The sequence below is a fragment of the Gopherus evgoodei genome, chromosome 1, assembly GCF_007399415.2.
Source record: "Gopherus evgoodei ecotype Sinaloan lineage chromosome 1, rGopEvg1_v1.p, whole genome shotgun sequence".
In the NCBI taxonomy this organism is placed as follows: domain Eukaryota; kingdom Metazoa; phylum Chordata; order Testudines; family Testudinidae; genus Gopherus; species Gopherus evgoodei.
Window position 1 is genome coordinate 296,042,782 of NC_044322.1, and position 13,550 is coordinate 296,056,331.

General features: G+C 47.7%; 1 protein-coding gene across 1 annotated transcript in view; it reads right to left on the reverse strand.

Annotated features, from left to right (window-relative positions):
• LOC115644409 (glioma pathogenesis-related protein 1-like) overlaps positions 1 to 12,159 on the reverse strand; it is a 55,958-nt gene extending 43,799 nt beyond the window's left edge. The window contains exons 1-2 of the mRNA XM_030548704.1: positions 11,974 to 12,159; positions 1,030 to 1,275 (exon numbers count right to left, since the gene is read on the reverse strand). Coding sequence (XP_030404564.1) covers positions 1,030 to 1,275; positions 11,974 to 12,159 — 432 coding nt within the window. The remainder of the gene's footprint in view (positions 1 to 1,029; positions 1,276 to 11,973) is intronic.
• Between the last annotated feature and the right edge of the window lie 1,391 nt (positions 12,160 to 13,550).

Sequence of the window (13,550 nt, forward strand, 5' to 3'; positions counted from 1 at the left end):
TCCCTACATGGGCCTGTAAGGGGTTAATAGAGCCCTAGAGAGGCTGAGAGAAAAGCAGCCGATAGGAGAGAGGCTGCAAGGAGCAGCCAATCGGGCCTGGCAGGCACTTAGAAGAAAACTGCAGGGCAGAGCGGATTCAGTAGCTGCCTGGAGCTCAAGGAGGGAAAATCAGGCTCCTAGTCAGGCAGAAAGAAGCTAGCACCCTAGACAAAGCAGTGCTGCTAGCAGGGACCAGGAGAGCTAGAGAGAGCTTCTGGCTGGCAGCTGGGATTTGCAGGCTGAGGCCCTGAAGCAAGGGCAAAGAGGGTGCTGGGGCCACAGGAAAGTGGTCCAGGGAAAGGCACTGATGAATTGGAGGGGATGCAGCATGTGGCTGCCATCTATAGGGTCTCTGTGCCGGGACACGGAGTAATGGGTGGGCCCGGGTTCCCATACCTCCCCCATTGCATAGAGCATGATACAGCCAGAGGGCTGTGTCATGAAGAAGATGCAGCGGTCCTTGGAGTGACGTGGATCCAGGAGCAGAAGTGACGGCGGACAAGGCACCACCGGTAGTGGGCATACTGACCTAGGGAGCTAATCCCCAAGACGGCCAGCAGGAGTCAGCAGTGTGGTGAGTGGAGCTCCATCACACTCCCCATTTTCCCCTACAGAATTTTCTTTATTTCTTATAAGATTGAAAAACTTAGAAAAGTGGACCGAGGTGCCTCGGCTAGATTGAACGCCAAGTTAGAGAAGATTTTTGTTTACAAAAGTTAACATAATCACGGTACTAGCTAGGAAGTCTTTCACAGTTATTGTGTAACCCAGGGTGATAGTTTTCAAACTGTATCTTAAGAGTTAGCAGACAGTATGATGATGGGGCTGTACAAGTATCTAAATGGAACACTGAAAGAAAGTGGGGGTATGGGTCACTCAGTATAACAGCTATTTTCCACTAATTGGTAATTATTTATTGTCTCCACCAATTCTAATTCTTGGGATTATGCTTTGAGCTGTGTAAACTGTTTTAGCAATGAAAATTGTTACCTGAGTATAATGACCACATGTTTTAGTACACTTGTTAGTCTGAAGATTGTAGTGCTGGACTTCGTCGGTCCATAATTTGATGGCTTCAGTGACACCAAATAACCCATAATGTCCAGTCCAGATATTTTCTCCAACATGCCCATAATGAGGATGGGACATATATTTTTCCGTTAAATATGGACTATGTTTAAAAAGGCATTTTTTTGCCCATGCCCTGGCAGTCCGTGCTAAAGCTGCATCCCAAGTCTGCAAAACAGTAAAGTTGAAGAAGCTATGCAGAGAGTTAAATTACAATGGCATTTGTATCCATCAGTAAATTAAACTAGAAAATGAATAGCTATGATTTGAATTTGACTAAAATTGTCTATACATTCTGTAAAACTATACAAATATTTTGTTCCCCTTCTGTCATCCAGTCATGCACTCCAAAATCATGTCTTTAACTTACCAGTGAACTTTAGGGTAGCTGTATAGAAATGTAAACTGACTTACTCATAGAAGAGCGACAAGGTGGATGATTATTGAATCAACTCCTGCTGGTGAAAGAGACAAGCTTTCAAGCCTACGTAGAGCTATTTGAAAGGTCTGGGAAAAGTACTCAGAGGATATGACTACACAGAAACTAGATGTCTGCATCTGGAACATGCCAACTGACTTGGTCTTGCAGGGCTCGGGCCACAGGGCTGTTTCACTGCTGTTTAGACTTGCGGGTTTGAGCACAAGCCCTGGGACCCTCCCCCTCACAGGGCCCTAGAGCCTGAGCACCAGCCAGAGCCTAGAAGTTTATGCAGCAGTGAAACATCCCCATAGCCTGAGCTTTGTGAGCCTGAGCTGGCTGGCACGGGCCAGCCCCAAGTGTCAGTTGCTAAGTAGATATATCCAGAGTGTGTCAGCTAAATACAAAGAGGAACAGATTGTTGTAAGAGACCATTCAAAGTGAAGTGGGCAGTTAACACTTCTGCAGATGTAGAACAAAAGACAGTTGTGATATAGAATGAATTACCTATGACTCATTGCAACATTTTATTTTCTTATGCTGCTGTAGAAAACTTAGGTCTGGTATACACTACAAAGGTAGGTCAACACAAGGCAGCTTATCTTGACCTAGTTGTGCATGTCTCCACACTTAAATTTGGCTCCCACCAACATGAGAGCCCTGTTACACCAACTTAATAATGCCATGTTCCCAAGTGATATAGAGCCAAGATTGATGTACTTAGGTCAACGCAGTGTGAGTGTAGATACTGCATTACTTAAGTTGACCATTATTGTCCTCCAGCAGCTGTTCCACAATGCCCAGTGCTGACTGCTCTGGTCACCATTGTGAACTCCACTTCCAAAGGTTACAGAGACTGGAAGCGCCCCCCGCCCCTTAAAGCCTTGTTAATTTTTAAAATTCCTTTTCCTGATTGCCTGGCTTGGCGAGCACACCTAGTAGCTCTCCACTGTTGAGTGCAACTGCCCAGCTGACCATGCCAGCCACATGCTCCAGATACACAGACAGGAGATATTGGATCTCCAGCCATAATAGAATGGTGGATATCTATGAGCAGATTGCTTGGGGATTCAGGACAGGGGCTACAACAGGGACCAGCAATGCTGCGTGAAAGCCAAGGAGCTTTGGTAGGCATGCCCGAAGACTAGGGAGGTCAACAATTGGTCTGCAAACCTGCCTGCTTTTACAAAGGGATGCATGCCCTACTTGGCAGAGCCACCTCCACCAACACTCCAACGCGCACTGTGGATACATCCGAAGAGCCAGAGTCACAGGCTCCTGCCGCGAACAGGGAGGAGGAGGTGTATGGAAGAAAGGCAACCAGGGAACCAGTTGCCCAGTGAGCCAGGATCTGTTTTTGACTCCACTGCAGTCCAACCAGTCCCACTAGGCAAGCATGGGTGAGCCCAATGCAGGGGAAGGAACCGTGGGTAACTGTGTGTAAACCCTCACCCCTTTTCTTCCTGGGTTACTTGGTAGCAGGCAACACTCACTTGTGTGTCTGGGTGCCTGGTGTTGACATTAAAAGAGATCTGGAGTAACCCAGTGGTGGCAAGTGGCACAGTGAGATACGTACCCATGATGCACCACACTCTACATCAATACTAGCACTTCTGGTGAGTACGCACACGGACAACAGAAGGAGCCAAGTATGCATATGCATAAGCAATGTACTAAGTGCAGCATGAGTGTAGATATCGCCTTAGTTTTCAAGATCACTTAATAATCATTGTATAAAATTTAAAAAATACATTTTTATTTTTAAATAAGAAGTGACTGAAATAATTTACATTACTTTACAAAACTGGGTTTGTTTGTTTTTTTGTCAAATAGTTTATTTGGGAGTTTTAGTGTTTATATATCAATCAAACAAACGTCAAATTGCATAAATACCATAGTTTCAGTTCTGTGTGTATTACTTCTTTAAAAACACATTTTCTGAAACAGAGCCTATGGAAACAGGTAAATACACATAAAATCTTCCAGCCAACAGGCCCTGTGCCCAGGGGCCCCAGCCAATTTGGGGGCCCTGTAGGAGCACCAGAACCAGGCCCCAGCACCTGCTCCTCCTCTCTAACTGGTGCCCCACTGCTCTGTTCCTTTTCTTCCCCCTGAAACCTCACCCTGTGGCTGGGCTGGAAGATGGAGCCTATGGTAAGGTAAGCATATTCACCCCTTCTGTGGAACTGCTCACCAAAGCCCCGCACAGAGCTGGCCGAGGGGCCCCCTATCCCCATGCGACGTGGAGCTGGCCTGAGGGGCCCATATGGCACATAGCTGGCCTAAGGTGGCCCCCATTTTCCCATGCGGCACGGCGCTAGCCCAAACCCCTCTCCCTTGCCTCTATGTGGGGCTGGCCTGAGCCACTCACCCAAGCCACCCTCCCCTAACTTTTTGCTTGTGCCCTCTCTTACCAGTCCACACCCCGCACCCAGGATCTGGGGCCAAGGTCGGGGCCAGGAGTGGGGCCATGCCTGGGAGTGGGGCTGGAGCTGCAGCTGGGAGCGGAGCCATGGCCAGGGCTGAGGAGGGACCAGAGCACAGCTGAGATCAGGGCAGAGTTGGGCCTCACTGCTCCCCTCAAATGTTTTTCCATACCCCCTTGGGGGGCATGCCACACAGTGTGGGGATCATCACCCTTCACTGCACTCCGCCACCACTATATTGGTTACTTTAATCCTTTGTTTCTTGGAGAATAAGGATTGGCTTGTTTGTGTAGTCTTACTGTGAAGAAAACTGGCTTAAATGAATGCAGTCCATTAGTTGTAACTGAAATCATGAAAATACCATGAAATTGTGTCCAGAATATCCTGGTATCTGTCTACTGAGATAAATGTTGTTGATTAAGGCACATTCAAAACTGACTCCACCACAAGTTACTGACTCTGATTGGGATAATTCTCACAAGTGGAATATTAATGTTAGCTGCACCCTCACCAATGCACATCTCTTTGAACACTAGGTTTCTCTCCTTTGCTGCCAGATATACATTAAATGGAGAGGATACTTTCCTCCCCATGCCTCGTGTTACCAAGACCATGAGTGGAGGGATTAGGTTCCTGAAATTCCTTACTATTCAGCACTTGTCCTTAGGGAATGAGAGATTTTTGTGGAACATCTGTGTGAAATCACACATACAATAGCTTTCTTAAAAAACAGATTTATTAATAGAGAGAAAAAGGTAAGTTATAAAACAAAAGAAACAGAGTTTGCCTATCTGCAAGGGCATGCCCTCACACTGGTATGGAGGAGGCTAATGAGTTCTTCTGGGCCTGTTCTGTAAGAATAAGGCCTTTGTCTGCAGCCGTATTGTAAGGCCTATTGTAAGGCCACAAGACAATTTGTTTACATTTACCTTCTTCAGGCACGTCCGGCCGCTGCTTCCCGCCACTCCCGTTGGCCAGGAACAGCAATCCGCGGCCACTGGGAGCTGCAGGCAACCATGCCTGCAGACAGTCAATGTAAATAAACTGTCTCGCGGCCCGCCAACGGATTATCCTGACGGGCCACAGGTTGCTCACCACTGGTCTATAAGCTGCGGCTATATTAAAAGAGCAGCCGAGCAGCAGCCATTAGCTGAGAAGGAGGAAGTCACATCCTCACATTCCATCTAAACTACATTAAAACAATGTAGTATCAGGCTGCTAAGGAAACCCTGTCCTAATAGCACCCACTATCACCAGATAAAGAAACAGATCTTAAGACGGTTACACAAAACTTAGTTTGATAGCATTCTGTCTGTCAAGAAATCACTTATCAATAGCTGTGGTTGTGAAATCCTCATTTCTTTATTGTTTTGTCATTTTATGTTTCTGTCTGTTACATAATTAATTTTGCTAGGTGTAAATTAATTAAGTTGGTGGGGTAGCACTGGTTAAGGAATTTTGTTATATTGTTATGATTGGTTAGTAAAATTTTAGAATAATGATTGGTTAAGGTATAGCTAAAAAGGACATAAATTTCACTATGTAAACTGGGGTCCAAAAGGAAGCTCTTTGGGAACCAACTCCAGGACACAGCCTCAAACAGAGCTGCCAGACCTCAACACTCTGCCAATGACACCATGCAGAACCTGGAGTCCCCCTGATGAACCTCATCTTGACTGGCCATCAAGAAAAGTTCATCTGTCTTATTGGGAGTGGTAAGCATTGTATGGGTAGTGTGTGCATTCTGGTTTTGGTAACTGTTAATAAATAGAGAATAAAAATATTAGTGTGTAAGGCCCTTTCACCAGTAAAAGACCCCACAAACCTGAAGAGTGTAAGGTTACACCTGAGCCCACAGAAGGGTCAGGGTGGGTGCCTAAATTGACAGGGTTACACCTGAGCCCTAGAAACAGGGTAAGGGTGATGCCCTAAAGTGCAAGGCTATGCTTGAGCCCTAGGAACAGGGTAAGGGTGGGTGCTGCAATTAAGAGGGTTATGCCTTAAGCCTTAGGAAATGAGTAAAGGTGAGTGCCCCTAGAGAGTGGGAGTAACAGAGAATTTTGTGCAGGTAACAGTTCCACACTAAAAAGATGTACTCGCAAGACTTGTTCAGCCTGGAGAAAGACCTTAAAAGGGGAAAACTTACCCCAGGAAGGAGTGATGAACAGGAAGAAGGCTGCTCTATGCAGACTGCTAGTAACAGAGGTAGTCCAGCTGAGAAGACAGTTGCAAGATGCACCACTCCTGACACTGCCCTGACTGATAGTGAGGCAATACACCCCAGGAAGAGGGGTAAAAGGTAAACGCTGCAAAGAAGCAATAGACTCTGGGAGCCTATGCCCTTAGAACTGAATATCCTGAGGCTGTCTGGCCCTCTTTCCAGGCAGATCCTTATCCCTTGCAAGGGGAAGGGATGAGGAGGAGCCTGACCCTCTGCCTGTGTGCAGTTGCCACAGAGTCATGGAGCTCCCCACAGTGCTGCCAATGGCAGGAGGAGGAAGCAAGGATAAACAATGGACAGTGGAGCCTGGGGAGGGACTAGGGAGCCCTGCTCCCCACAGAGCATAACATACCTCACATGAATACTTTGCAAAGCCTGACTTCCCTCCGCTTTGACTTTCTCCACATTCAGTTTTTGCACCGATTTAATTATCAGATTAGAAACAGTTATGGTTAAATCAGTGCGATCCTCTAGTGTGGATACAATTCTACTGCTCTAATGATGCTTATATTGGTATTGCTTATTTTTGAAAATTAAGTATACAGCTTTACCAATATAAGCACCTCTATATAATTGTGACCATGCTAGCAGGCTGCACTGAATGAACTGTGGCATCTTCTAAATCAATCAAGAAAAATCAGTACAAAAACTGTGGCCATGTCTACACTACACAGAATCACAGAAGTATAGGACCAGAAGGGACCTCAAGAAGTTATCTAGTCCACTCCACTGCATTCAAGACAGAACTAAGTATTAACTAGACCATTCCTGACTGGTGTTGTCTAACCTGTTCTTAAAAACCTCTAATGATGGAGATTCCATACCCTCCCTAGGAAATTTGTTCCAGTGCTTAACTACCCTGTGAGAAAGCTTGTCTTAACGTCCAACCTAAACCTCCCTTGCTGCAGTTTAAGCCCATTGCTTCTTGTCCAGAGGTTAATGACAACAATTTTTTGCCCTCCTCCTTCTAACAGCCTTTTACAGTAAAAGCTTTTTTATTTGTCATGTTGGAGTAATGGGGGTGCTGGTAAGTGAAAAATTCTGGTTAACTAAGAGGGAGAGAGTTTGGGTATGGAGTGCAGGGCTGGTGGTTGGGATGCAGGAGGGGATGCGAAGTGCGGGCACTGGGAGGGAGTTGGGTGCAGGAGGGGACTCTGCGCGCTGCCCCCATCCTGTCCCAAGCTCTGGCTCCACAGCTCCCATTGGCCAGGAACCATGGCCAATGGAAGCTGTGGAGGTGGCGCCTGCTAGTGGAGACAGTACGTAGAGCCACCTGCTGCACCTCTGCTTAGGAGCAGCAGGGACAGGTCGCTGCTTGCGGGGAGCTACCCAAGGTGAGTGTCCCCCCCGGATCTGGCACCCCACACCTCCTCCCATGCCCCAACCCCCTCCCCCCAAGCCGCCTCCTGCACCCAAATTCCCTCCCAGAGCTGGCGCCCCGCACTCCTCCCACGCCCCAACCCACAGTCCCGCACCCCTTCCTATATTCCAAACTCCTCGTGGTTGTTCCTCGGCCTACGAGCAGCAGAGACATGTCACTGCTTCCGGGGAACCACACGGAGCCAGGTAGGGAACCTGCTGGCCCCGCACCAACTGTACTATAAACTGGACTTTCTATGAAGATTAGAAATGCTAGTTTATAGAGCTTTCCGGTTAGTAAAGGGTCAATAACTTTTACTGTATATACTTGAAAATTGTACTGTATGTACTGGAAAATTGTTATCATGTCCCACCTCCAGTCTTCTCTTCTCCAGATTAAACAAACTCAATGTTTTTCAATCTGTCCTCATGGGTCATGTTTTCTAGACCTCTAATCAATTTTTGTTGCTTTCCTCTGGACTTTCTACACTTCGTCCACATCTTTCCTGAAATGTGGCACACGGAACAGGATCCAATCCCTCCAGCTGAGGCCTTTTCAGCATGAAGTAGAGTGGAAGAATTACTTCTCATCTCTTTCTTACAATATTCTTGCTAATACATCCCAGAATGATGTTTGCTTTTTTTTGCAACAATGTTACACAGTTGACTCATAGTTAGCTTGTGATACACTATAACCCACATCCCTTTCTGCAGTACTCCTTTCTAGGCAGTCATTTCCCATTTTGTTTGTGTGCAACTGAGTGTTCCTTCCTAAGTGGAGTATTTGCATTTATCCTATTGAATTTCATTCTATTTACTTCAGATCATTTCTTCAGTTTGTCCAGATCATTTTGAGTTTTAATCCTATTCTCCAAAGTACTGGCAACCCCTCCCAGCTTGGTACTGTCTGCAAAATTGAAAAGTGTACTCTTTATGTCTATCTAAATACTTTCTGAAGATATTGAACAGAACCAGACCCAGAAATGATCCCTATGGGACCCAGCTTGATATGAACTTCCAGCTTGTGAATCACTGATAACTACTCTCTGGGAACAGTTTTACAACCAGTTATGCACCCATCTTATAGTAACTCCATTTAGGTTGTATTTCCCTAGTTTGTTTATGAGAAGGTCGTGGAAGATAGCACCAAAAGCCTTACTAAAGTCAAGATATACCACATCTACCACTTCCCCCCCATCCACAAGGATTGTTACCCTGACAAAGAAAGCTATTAGATTAGTGTGACATGATTTGTTCTTGACAAATCCATGTTGACTGTTACTTATCGCATTATTTTTTAGGTGTTTGCAAATTGATTATTTGCTCCATTATCTTTCTGGGTACTGATGTTAAGCTAACTAGTCTGTAATTCCTTGGGTTGTCCTTATTCCCCTTTTTATAAATTGACCATTTGCCCTCTTCCAGTCTTCTGGAATCTCCCCCGAGTTCAGTGTTCTCTCTAATTTTTCCCATCAATGTGCGGAATGAATTATTATGTGCACCAATATGGAGGTAATGTGTGACACATTACCTTTCATATTGATGCACATAACAAAATTCATGTGGTGGGGGTGGGACCAAGGGGTTCAGAGTGTGGGAGAGAGCTCAGGGCTGGGGCAGAGAGTTGGAGTATAAGGGTGTGAGGGCTCTGGGGGTGCAGGCTCGGGGAGGGGGGGCAGAGGATGAGGTTGTTGTGGTGCAGGAGGGTGCTCCGGGGCTATAGTAGAGAGAGAGGACTCCCCCCAGCTCTCTCTTCCCACAGCAGCAACTGGGCTAGTGGGGAGAGGCACCTCTCCCCACTGCGGCAGCTCCAGGGCTGGGGCCACAGGATAGCCATTCCTCCCTCGGCCTTCACAGGTCCAGATGGGGCTGGGTTCAGGGAGTGGTGCAGACTGGGCCTTTGTGGCTAGGGCCTGGTGGGTCACCTAGGTTCAGGTCATGCTGTGCCGGCTGTGGCTGGCTCCAGGCCAGGGTTGGGGCACCCCAGTCATGGCAGGTCCAAGCCGCAGCATAGTTGGAGCCGGGGGGTTGCCCCGGCCACAGCAGGTCCGGGCTGTGGCATAGTTGGGGCTGGGGGGCTGCTGTGGCAGGTTGGGGCTGGCCTATGTTGGGGCCAGGGGAGAGGCCTCTCCTGACCACAGCAGGTCCCCAGGCGGGACCTGAGTGGTGCTAAATAGGCTGCTGCATGGCTGTGCAGCTTACAGGCAAGGCCATCCCTAGCTATTCTGGGGCCCTATGCAGCCCCCCCCATGGGCGGGGCTAGCCCCAGGCCTCCATGGGGAGGGGGTGGGCCTGGCTTGGGCGGTAGGGGAGAACCACCCCCCAGCACTCACTGGTGGCACAGCTGGGCTCTGGTCACAGCTCTTCCCGCTGCTGGGGAGTGCAGGCCCAACCCTGCTGCAGTCCTCAGGGGAGTGACAGTGGGGCTCGGGTGGAGCAGGAGCAGGGTGGGGGCAGAGCAGGGAGATGGCTTTGGGGAAGGGGTGGAATGAGGGCAGGGGCACAGCAGGGGTGGGAAGAGGCAGGGCTGGGGCAGAGCAGGAGCAGGGGCGGGGGCCATGGGAAAACAGCGGGGTAGGGGCTGGAGCAACATGTTGCTGTGCAGGGCACCAGAAAATTTGGTGCCCCAAATTTCCTGGTGCCCTACACAGCTGCATACTTTGTGTATGGGTAGGGATGGCCCTGCTTACTGGGAACTTAACCTGTTTTCCATGAGTTTTTAAAGACCCTGAGCCATTAGCAGTTATATCTCCTCAGTCAGCTCCTTCAGTATTCTAGGATGTATTTCATCAAGCCCTGCTGACTATACATCTAACTTGTCTAAATAATCTTTAACTTGTTCTTTCCCTATTTTAGCCTGAGATCCTACCTTGTTTTCTCTGGCGTTCACTATGTTAGACATCCAATCACAACTAATTTTTTTGCTTAAATCTGACATTTCCACATTTTTTGTTATTGTCTTTCCCCTTCACTGAACACAGGGCCTACCCTGTCCTTGATCTTCTGATTGCTTCTAATGTATTTGTGGAATCTTTTCTTGTTACCCTTTATGTCTCTAGCTAATTTTAATCTTGTTTTGTGCTTTGGCCATTCTAATTTTGTCCCTACATGCTTGTGTTATTTCTTTACATTCATTTGACCTAGTGTTAACTGGCCACTTCACTTTGAATAGTCTCTTGAAATTTGTATTAACTACTTATGGTAAATAATCTGTTCCACCTTATACTTAGCTGTGATGCTGGGAGTACCTTTCCGAAACCTAAAGAAGAATCTCTGTGTAAGCTCCCCTCAAAAGCTTGTCTCTCTCACCAGAAGTCGGTCCAATAAAAGATATTATCTCACCCACCTTGTCTCTCTACTATGCTGGGATCAGAATGGCTACAGTAACAATACACACTTTGATCCCTAAACATTTCTCACCAGTCAAGCTGCTTGACATTTTATTTTCATATCCATTGTTCTCAGTGATGGGATGCTGCCCTCATGTTGGATTTATCTAGTTTCTATCTCGCTGGCCACAGATGTTCCCAGGCCAGCCTATGCTGTGAGGAGGGCAAGGAACTGATAAGAGAGAGGGGTGTGTGTGTGAGAGCGACACCATCAAAGACTACAATCCCCATGATGTCCTGTGGCACCCCCAGTCCCAGAGGTAGCTTGAATTTCCCTCTCTTAAGATCTCTCTTGTCAAGTTTCCTTGGCTGCCATTAAATAAGATATTTAAATAATTAAATATAATTATAAATGAATCACTCCCTCACCCTCAACCCTGATGAATGTAATGTGTGGGCTTGATCGCGAGGTGAGGCTGCAGCTTCTGCTGCAGTAAAGGAGAATTGCAATGGCCTGGCGCCTTTTCAATATCCCTTTCTAAACAAGAAAGGTCCTCTGTACACTGCAAATCCAACAGGCCTGGGGGGAGCCCAGCTGGAACTGGGTAGCCCCTGGTACTGAATGGTTTACTCTTGCAGTGAGAGGGTAGAATAGTGTTTCTGACCTGGGCAGCAACTCTACAAAGCTCAAGGCTGAAGCTTTATGTGGTGGAAGAGTTAAAATATGTTTTGCTCCTGTCCACAGCACGCAGTGGATCTGCATTTAACGGTAGTGTAAATGGCTCCCCGCCTGCTGGATTTACATTGTAGATGAGGCCTTTTTGTCTAATCTGTAAAATAGGAACAATTATACTTCATCATTCCTTTTATAAAGTGCTTTCGCAGCACCAGCCATTTAAGTGTTAATTACTCATTAATATTTTTATTTTTCCATTTCTGACTCTTCGGTTGCTTCCAGCCTTGATCTTTCAGAGGGGCTATGGGACAGCGCCGCCACCAAACTCTCCCGTGGGGCAGCGCCCCCTCCAATCAGCCCCTTCTCCAATGTCTCCCGTGGGCAGAGCCCCCTCTTGTCTCCCACGGGGCTGCAGCCCGCGAGCGGCCCCTCCCTACCATGTAGAGCATGTTGGCTGCAGCGGGCCGCACGGCGCTGCGCTGCTTGTTGTGCTCCCGGACGCACGCGTCGATGAACGTCTTGTTGGTGATGATGGGCAGGACCGGCCTGGCCCTCCCGCGCTGTGCGCGGCACACACCCGCCAGCGCCCCCAGCCCCAGCACGGCCAGCAGCCAGAGCCGCATGGCGCCGCCGCTCCGAGCGAGGCTGCAGTCACAGGCGGCCTCTGCCCGGCGCCTGGCGCGGCCCCAGTCAAGGTCTCAAACGGCTCCCCGGGCGCGCTCGCGCTGTGACGGTCTCTGCAACGGTCACAGAGAGAATCTCCCGCCCCGGGGCGAGCCCGACCCCCCGCTCTGACTGAGCCCGTCCGACACACAGCACTGGCTGTGCCCCCTCACAATATTCAGGCACTGACAGTCTCCCTCTAAGTCGTCCCCGCCACTAGTCCACAGTATAGACTCTACTCCTCAGCAGGGTTCCTCCCCAGCAGCGCTTTCTGTATCCCCCTCAAAGAGTCACCTGTAACATAGACCCCCTGCCCGCCCATTGGCATCTAGCCACAGCACTCTGACACCTGCCGATTTCCTGGAACTCACACATAATAGCATCACTAACTCTACTCCTCTCCCTGAAAACCATCCCTTCCTCAAAACGGTTATTAACTGCCCCTAAGCAGCATTGCCAGTCTCTGCAGCAGCAAAGAGCCCCTTCCCCTGTGCATTTGTCACCCGCCGGTTGCCACCAAGTCTGTAGACCTATGAATGAGAATATACTGTATTTGTGTCCTTGGAGTGCATAGGTACCTCCTGCATCTTGGTAAAAACATACAGCTCCTGACAAACAGATGTCAGAAGGAGGAGTTACATTTGCTGGTGGCTTTAAAATCAGAGAGGGCTTAGACTCTGGAGATCTTTCTTGGAAAATGTTTGAAATAGGTGCAACCTGGAAGCATCTCATAGCCTCCAGAAATGTGTCAAGTCCACTCCAGTATTCCCAATATACTTGTTATAGCGCAGAGGTTTTCCATCCCCATTCTTTCTAACTACAGTTCGAGTTCTTGCCTAATTACATTTTTCACTGTTGAGTAATAAGGATACATGCTGAATTAAAAGTAAGTGTGTGTGTGAGTGTGTGTATGGAGAGAGAGGAATTATTTTGAAATTGTAAATAATATTTTCCATTACGTAATGAAATGTCTCATCTATTCAGCTACAACAGTCCAATAAATAATAATAATTAACTAGTTTATTTTATTTATTAAAGACTTCATCTATCTCAATCTAAAACACGGGGAAAGGCATTTGACATTACTAAATCTTGTTTTTTGTGGATGAGGGATACGCATAATGTCTTAATTTTTACTTTTAATTAAAGGATGTATGTTTAGTATAATTGTAGTGCACTGAAAGGCTCAGTATTGTGGTGTTTCTGTGTGACCTGACTGTGGCATTAAGTGGCTCCCATAGTGGTGTTTCAGCGGTGGGTGTAACAGGACTGTACTGCACCACGTGGTCTTCCTGTGGCGGGTGTCTTAGGAGGACTGTAAGGCACTAGTTGGGTGTTTCGGGGCTGTGTA